The sequence below is a fragment of the Herpailurus yagouaroundi genome, unplaced genomic scaffold, assembly GCF_014898765.1.
Source record: "Herpailurus yagouaroundi ecotype Mexico unplaced genomic scaffold, PumYag 77, whole genome shotgun sequence".
NCBI classification, from domain to species: domain Eukaryota; kingdom Metazoa; phylum Chordata; class Mammalia; order Carnivora; family Felidae; genus Herpailurus; species Herpailurus yagouaroundi.
In genome coordinates, this window is record NW_024412388.1 from 18,407,845 (window position 1) to 18,416,307 (window position 8,463).

General features: G+C 48.8%; 1 protein-coding gene across 1 annotated transcript in view; it reads left to right on the forward strand.

Moving 5' to 3' along the window:
• The first annotated feature begins 2,728 nt into the window (after positions 1-2,728).
• NCMAP (non-compact myelin associated protein) overlaps positions 2,729-8,463 on the forward strand; it is a 12,648-nt gene continuing 6,913 nt past the window's right edge. The window contains exons 1-2 of the mRNA XM_040465134.1: positions 2,729-3,100; positions 6,334-6,422. Coding sequence (XP_040321068.1) covers positions 6,341-6,422 — 82 coding nt within the window. The 5' untranslated portion in view covers positions 2,729-3,100; positions 6,334-6,340. The remainder of the gene's footprint in view (positions 3,101-6,333; positions 6,423-8,463) is intronic.

Genomic DNA, 8,463 nt, shown 5'->3' on the forward strand with positions numbered 1-8,463 from the left:
TCCCTGGGACACCATATTCATGGTTTGATTCTCTGACCTCCCTGTTCATACTTCAGTTTGGCCACATGCAGCAAACACTTGACCAGGTGGAGGACTCGGGGCTCAAGGGCCAAGGAGAGCAGGGAGAGCACAGACTGATGTCAGAAGAAAAAAAAGAAGGGGGGCCAGGAACTGACATTTACCGCTCACCCACCATCCACCAGGCACCCTGCTGGGTAATTATATCTCGCTGATTCTCACAACCTTATGGGATAAAGGGTGTCATCCCTGTCTTACAAATGGAAACACCAAGGCCCACAAAACTGCCTCGGCTTATAGAGCTGGTCAGCGATGAGGCCAAGATCAAAACCCAGGTCTACCTGACCCCAAAGCCCTTGCCGGGTCATGAGCTCCTAGACAACGTGCGCTGTTATGACAGAGCACCAAAAGTTCTCAAGAGCCACCCAGAAGGAGCTGAGGACCCACATCAACAAGATCAAGGTTACCAGGGGCCAATGCAAAGTCTTGTATTTGAGCTCAAAATGACATTTGCACAAGAGCGTCGTGGAGACCTGGTTATTGGGCAGCAGCGGATCATAATATTGTCCGCATCGCAACGCAGCTGCTCTTGCCTTCTACTTCCAAAGCACTTTGCAGTTTAGAAAGCCTTTCCGTTTACCAACCTCAGGGCTTTGACTGACTGGAAACGAGCATAAGACTAAGTCCGAAAAAGGTTTGGGGTTGTATCAATGGAGGGGGGGGGGTGTGTGAACAGTATGCTGTGATTGCCGATAACGAGCTATTTGTTTGCATTAACCCAGGGTAATCTCAACAGACTTTGTGCACAGCCACTGTGCCAAATATATTACATGTTTTATCTCTGTTGATTCTCACAACGGACCCCGTGGAGCTTGCAACTCCTGTTTTACAGATCAGAAGACCAAGAGGTAAAGAAAGTCGACCAAGGCCACATAGCTAGAATTCAGGCTCAGGTCTGATAAGTATCAAGACAGATGTCATTCTGGACATTTCAGGCCCCCTCTGGAGTTATGTGTCCCGTTTGGGGTGCTTTGTCTAAGGGAGACATTGGCACACAGCGAAATGAGGAAACCATGAAGGAAACTATCATTATAAAGATTGTTTGAAGGAGCTTAGAATATTTATCCTGGAAAAAAATAACCAGAGAACATATCACTGCTGTGTCCAAGGGCAGAAAGCTCCTTTAAAAGCAGATTGGGTTCGCAGGACTTTTACCCACCGTTTTGGGGTGGGGTTAAACAGGGTATACTGTAGCCAACTGCTATCGCCACCTATTGGTGGGAGGTAAAATTGCTGTGCTGTTACCGGCTGCTGTCATTGTTCTATCCTTGAAGTTTTGCGTTTCACCGTTCATATGTAGAGGTGCTTTTATTATTTTTTTTATTTTTTAAATGTTTATTTATTTTTAAGAGAGAGAGAGAGACAGACAGAGCGCGAGCCAAGGTGGGGGGAGAGAGAGAGGGAGACACAGAATCTGAAGCAGGCTCCGAGCCGTCAGCACAGAGCCTGACGTGGGGTTCAAACTCACAAACCGTGAGATCATGACCTGAGCTAAAGTTGGATGCTTAACTGACTGAGCCACCAGGAACCCCCATAGAAGTGCTTCTAAACCCATCAGGGTGTCATGTGTAAGAGGTAGCACATTTACCTTTGTGGGAAGAGAATTAGGGCTGATGGGTGAAAATTACAAGGTGGGATATTTTGGTTTCAACATGAAGGTTAATTTTCTGAAAAAAACATCCCCCAAACTCAAGAGGCTACTTGGGAGTAGTGGGGCTCAAGTCTGTGGAAGAAACCACGTCATGCCGAGTTTTCCATGGTTCAGGAGGTGGGGAGAAATCGATCCCAGTGTTTTGGTGGGTGTAGGACATTCATGGGTGACCTACTCTGAGTTACCATTGGCCAGTTGCATAGCGGTCTGCCAGTGTTGGTCGTGTCTTTGTCGTCTTATCCAGGAGGGAGCTTTTAGGCCAGGCCAGAGGGAAAGAGGGTACCACTGAGGCAGAGGAGTAAGGGAAATATCTGGGACCGGTGGGATCTGGCAATGTTTATCTTCCAGATACGGCTCTAACACTTGACCAAGGGCTAGGGAGAGAGGAATGACTCAGAGAGTAAATGGTCCTGACCTTCTGTCACTTCCCAAACCAACCTCCCACACAGGACCGTTTGTAAACAACCCAAGGGAACAACAGTTCCTTGTAGATTCTGTAAATGTGATTAAGGTTCTGCTGAAGACAGAGGTTCAGAGTGTGCCCAAGGGTAGGGGCCAGGAGATAGGACCAGTCAGGGGTCTGGGGTCTGGGGCAAGGGCTGAGCTGCAGCCTGTGTGAGTTTTCTCATCAAAGCGTTACGCCGATTTAGGCCCTGGGTATTGGGCCATTTGTGTCCTGTGCGTTCCCTCGGAGGCAGTCCAGTGCGGGTTTATGGAGAAGGGGCTGCGGAATAGGACAGCCCCTGGCTTGACTCTGAGCCTGGCTACATATTAGCCTTGTGGGTTTACGTTAATTGCTTCTCTACTGTGAGTCTGTTTCTTCATCTGTAGAAAGGGCAGTGATTGTGCCCTCCTTACCTGATAGGTATGGGGACTGAATGAGACCTCCCTTCATAAGGCACTGAGCACCATGTCTGGCACACGATTTATTATTATTATTGTTATTATTATTATCAAATTAACCTCTGTCTGTGAAAACCATTCTCCCCCTCCCTGCACCCTCTTTGCTTTTCTATGGCCGTGAACCTCGTCACAGGCACATTTGACACTGAAATCCCCCTGCTGGACCTCACTTGGTTAACAAGAATCACTGGGTCCCACACATGAAAACACCCACATCCTTGGCCATCAGTGTTCCACCACCCTCCCTCCCACCTTCTCTGATGTGGCAGGAACAGAGATGTCATTCAGAGCCTCGGGTCCAGACATAAGGCAAGAAATGCCCTGAGATTACTCACTGTTCCCTCAGAAGGAAGAGTAGCCGGCCCATCCGTAAGGAGGTCTGCACCCAGCACTGGGCACCCCCGAGGTCACCTTGAAGGGCCTGCAGAGGAATCTGTGTCCTGGTGGCCTTAGGCAGCTGCACTACTGGTCAGTGTGTGTGTGTGTGTGTGTGTGTGTGTGTGTGTGTGTGTACATGTGCGCGTGTGCATATTTCTGTAGTTACCTGTCATGACCCCCTCTAGATGCCCAGGTGCCAAGAGCAGGTTGATGCCGTGGGAATTACACAGGCTTTGAAGTTTGCAGGGCCAGGTGCAAATGCCAGGTCTGTATCTTCCAGGCTGTATAAGCAGGGAGAGAGAGCTTGATATCCCCAAGCCTCGGGGCCTTATTTGATCAAGGCAAGAGGAAAACCTGTTTTGCAATGCATTTGCTAATTGAATCAAGGCATGGATCAAAAAACAAACAAACAAAAACCTGGCAAAAGGTCTTGGCACACAGCAGGCACTTGGATAGAGGCTTCTGTCATTTTTGTGCACGTTGTTTCAATGGCAGATGTGTCCACAGGCAGGGGTTAGCTTGTCCAGGGATTACGCCATGTCTCTGTCACTAAGCGATCCTTGATCTGTGGCCACCTATTTGCTTCTCTTTTCTGTTTTTAAAAGGAATTGGAAGAAAGGATTATTGGTGAATCTTCTCAGCTTGATATTGGTAGGGAGAGAAGCAGAAGGTTTAGGCAAAGCATAATAAAACTCTTTCCGATGGGACGGGGAGTGGGGGAGGCGGGGGCAGGTGCCTCTCACTGGGACTGGGAGTGGGGGGGCAGGGGGTGGGGGAAGACTTTCATCCCATGTTCCCCTACGGGTCCCTGTGTATTTTTGGAAAAAGAATTTTTTCTTGCTTTGACCTCCAGATCCACCTGTTTCTCATTGAGTTCGGCAAATGTTTGCTAATACCCACTACAACCCTGAGAGCTACCATTTATTGAGCACTGAAAGCGCTTTCCGTACTTAACCTCGAACCCTCAGCTCCCTTGGGAAAAGCTACCTCGTTTTACAAATGTGCAGCAAACCAAGCTGGGAGAAGTCCAATCACTCGCTCCAGAACTTCTAACTGGCAGCGGTGAGAAGAGCCAGGCACTGTATCTGGGAGAGGTAGAAGGATATGAAAAAGACCCCGAGTAGCCTCTACCTTCAGGGCCCCGACAGTGAACACGGAAGGTTAACCAGCAGACACAGCGACTGAGACACGTGCCGTGGTGGCTTCTTGGCAGGGCGCTGCCGTGGGGGCAGAGGACAGATGGCTGATTCCGGCTGGGGGACGGGGAGTCTGCCTAGGGGTGGCTGGGCTCAATCTTGAAGGATGTGTTCATTTCGGAGGGGGAGCAGGCAGTGGAACATGGCCCACGGGCCTGTTTCAGACAGTCAGGAGACAGGAAGCCCAGCCAGGAAGAAAGGTTGGCCCTTGCAGGAAGGTCAGGCAGAGCCCTGCAGGGCTCCTTGGGAGAGCCCGAGTTGCGTGGGTCCTAAGGCCCTAGGGTCTTTGGTAGGAAGAGACAGACAAGAACTGGGGTTTTAGGCAGGGCCCCGTGGCTTAAAGGAGGGCAGAGAAAGTGAAGGCAGAGGGGGTCTTTCTGAGTCTGAGGCCCCCACGGGGCGGGGCAAGCCACAGACTCCAGAGCCCCAGCCTGGATGCAGTGACCTGTCCCCCCCCCCCTCCCAAATGGAGGGACACTGACCCTTTTCCATCAGGAGCTGGGGGCCTGGGGAGCTGCTCTCAGGAGAGGCCCACTGGGGGGACCTGGGGAGGCCAAAGCATGGGGCAGCCCGCCGACCGCAAAGACCAGGAACGACGGGAGAGGATGGAGTGGTCTGTTGTCACAGAGGTTGGGCAGAGCTTGGTGTGAGGAGGCAAGAGGCTAGGAAGAGGGCATGGAAACAGCCAGGGAAGGGTTTATCCTGCCAGATACGCAAGTGTGGGCACTGAGAGACAATTGTGTTTGAGCCCAAGAATGCCGTGGTCAAACCTACGGCCTCTCTCACTAGAATGTGAGCTTCTGGAGGCAGGGAGTCTGTCTCGTATCTCGTAGTGTTGTTCCCAGCGCCTAGCACAGCGTCGGTCACTGAGTAGGTGTTCGATTCTGGAGGGATCTGGCGGGAGGATCTGGACGCTTGTTTCTGGGGGGTGTGAGGTACTAGCCGCGTACCTCCTGGCTCACTCCTCAAGTGTAAGACCACGGGGGTATGAGTTTGGATTCCTGTCGCTTTCGGGGCAAGGGGATAAGACCGTGCACTCGGCGAGTATGTTTGAGTCCAAGCTCCACGTCTTCCTCGCTGGTGTGACTTTCGTCGAGTCACTCAACCGCCCTGAGCCTCAGTTTGCTCAGCAGCAAAATGCGATGATGCTTGAGAAGATTAATGAGTGAGCTGATAGAGCGTGTGAAGGTGCCTGTGACAGAGCCTGGTGGTTGCTCAACACGCATTATCTGTCCTCCTGCCGAGGGCTTTGTGCCACCTGGCCTTTGTCCTCTCTCCTCTCCTCCCAAACCGGGCCCGTCACTCAAGGCCCATTTCAATTTAGCTTTTCCTCGAAATCGTCAGTCACAACCCAATGATGGCTCATGTCACTGGCTGCTTAACAATAGTAGTCAAGGTTTCCCTCTGCTTATTTACTTGTTTATGTCTGCCTCCTTAGATTGGAAACTTCTGAAAACAGGAACATCATTTCGAGTGTTGTAGGGGGTTTCTGACAGTCCCACCGGCAGGGGAGGCGGGCGCCCTGGGTTACGTTCTAACTTGGGGCTCCATGAAGCTTTGGGGGCCTCACTTTCATCCGGAAGATGGCAATAATAGCCTCCCTCACAGAGTTTCTAGAAGACCAATTTAGACGTTCTGTGTGAAACCCAGGAGACATTTAATAAATATTGTTGAATTAATTTAAACTGCTTCGAAACATAAAGTTCTTCACAAATGTCAGGCATTACTTCTAATTCTCCCTAGGAGATAGTGAAAGGGATTTATTTACTTGCTGGGAGGAGAAACCGCGTGCTTGAATATTCTCCCGTCATCCAGGTGAAGAACGAAAGAGGTGTTGTACAGGGATTATAAAGCTCACTCTGGTTTTGTTTTGTTTTGTTTTAACGTTTATTTTTGAGACAGAGAGAGACACAGCATGAACGGGGGAGGGGCAGAGAGAGAGGGAGACACAGAATCAGAAGCAGGCTCCAGGCTCTGAGCCATCAGCCCAGAGCCCGACGTGGGGCTCGAACTCGCGGACCGCAAGATCGTGACCTGAGCTGAAGTCGGATGCTTAACTGACTGAGCCACCCAGGCGCCCCAAGCTCACTGTGGTTTTAAACAAAATGTCATCTTTGTTCTTACCAGGGTCGAGATGACCACGGCCACCCCGTTGGGGGGGACTACCTTCTTCTCACTGAACGTGACCACCAGAGAACAGGACTTTCTGTACAAGAGTAAGGTCAACTTGGCTTGGCGACCGGGGGAGGGAATGGCGGGAAGAGGACCAGGGGCAGCTCATGGTGTAGAGGTCAAGAGCATGGGCTCTGGAGATGGACTGCCTGGGTCTCAGTCTCCGTTCGACCAGATGCCCGACATGACCACTGCGTGATCCTGAGCACATGACCTCACCGCTTTGTGTCTGATTTTTTGTCAGGAAGATGGGGATATCACGGAAGCTACCACATAAGGTAGATGGGAAGACGAAACAATATAATCCATGTCAAGAGCTTAGAATAGTCTCGAGGCACACAAAGTACCTGATGAGTATTATTATTATCATTACTGCTATTACTGTTATTATCATCAGGGAGTTTGGGGGTCTAGAGGGCAATGGACTTTTGACTCTCATGTGAGATGTCTTTAAATGAGTCACCTTAAAATGTAACTACTTTCATCCCACGTTTGTAAGGCGAAAACATCCCATCAATTCACAAAGGAGTAAATGAGTAAAGCTGGGAGTAGTCTGGGAGACACCTGCCAGGAACAAGAGTTCCCCAGAAAGAAAAACGTGATGACCGCTCTTCAGAAAACCGCTGAATTGTATTAGGGGAAGTTGGGCCCATTTCTGTCATTTCTGTCGATGTCTCTGCACATGGAACAGGCCTCCCGACACTGAAGTGTTTCCCCGGTAAGAACAGCTCCAGACCATGTTAGTGGCAGGATGTGTCTCTTCCATGGAGACCCAGAAAACATCACTCTCGGGACACGGTCCCACATTAGCCTGCTTCCTGCCAGGTGGGGGGACCTTCAGAAACCTGCTGAAGTATTTCACAACAGTTCTCAAGGGAAATGTAGGGTAGCTAGAATTTTTGTCAGCAAGATGGGAATAATTCTGCTTTCATTTAACTAAAAGTGATGACTCTCAGCTAGGCAATTTTGCCCCCTAGACAAAATTGCCAGGTTTAGAAAATAAAATACAGGACACCCAGTTAAATTTGAATTTAAGATAACCAATATTTGTTGAGTATAAGGATGTGCCAAGCAATGTTTGAGACACGCCAAAAAAATAATTCATGATTTGTCAGAAATTCTCATTTTAAATAGGTATTCCATACTTCATCTGGCCACTCGACTACCAGGGGACACTTGACGATGTTCGGACACTTGCCTGTCACAGCTGGTGGGGAGGGAGAAGTGTCATTGACATCTAGTGAGGGCAGAGATTGTGCTAAATATCCTACCATGCACAGGACAGTCCCCACAACAAAGGATTACCCAGACAAGGTTGAAAAACCATGAACTAAAAGTATTATCACTGGGCTCCACAGGAAGGAAAAAAAACCAAGTTATTCTATGATGGATCCCCCACCCCACCCCCTCTTTCTTTCCTTCCAGTCTTACTTCCTGTCAATATTTGCACATAGTTTTGTTTTTGTTTTTGTTTGGTAAACCTTTTATAAGAGCATTGCATACCTTCCAAAAAATGCATGAATCCTAAGTGCACAGCTGGATGAATTTTCACAAAGTGAACATGCTTGTGTAACCAGCCCCCAGATCAAGAAACGAACCACTACCAGTTTCCCAGAAGTCCCAGCACCCCTTGCCACACGATCCCCACCTGCTCAAGGGAATCTGCTGTTCTGACCTCTCACACCAGACCTTAGTTCTACCTGGTTTTGAGCTTTATGTAAATAGAAACATATCATACATAGGCTTGGGTCTGGCTTCTTTTACTCAACATTATGTTTGCATGCACATATTTTAATGGTTGCAACACAATGTGTATATGCGGGTGTGGACATAATCTCATATTCTATTTTTCACACATCATTCAAATTATAGTGTGATATTTCGTGAGAGGCATGCCACACCTTATTAAACCATTCCTATATCTGGAATATAAATAGTACCGTAACTAACATCGTCATTTATATAGCTTTTTCTGTATTTAGGATTATCCCCTGAGATAAACTCCCCAGAATCAAACAGATTGGCTTAAAGTATGACTCCCCCTTTGTGGTTTTTTTTTTTTTTTTTTTTTTTTTTTTTTTTTTT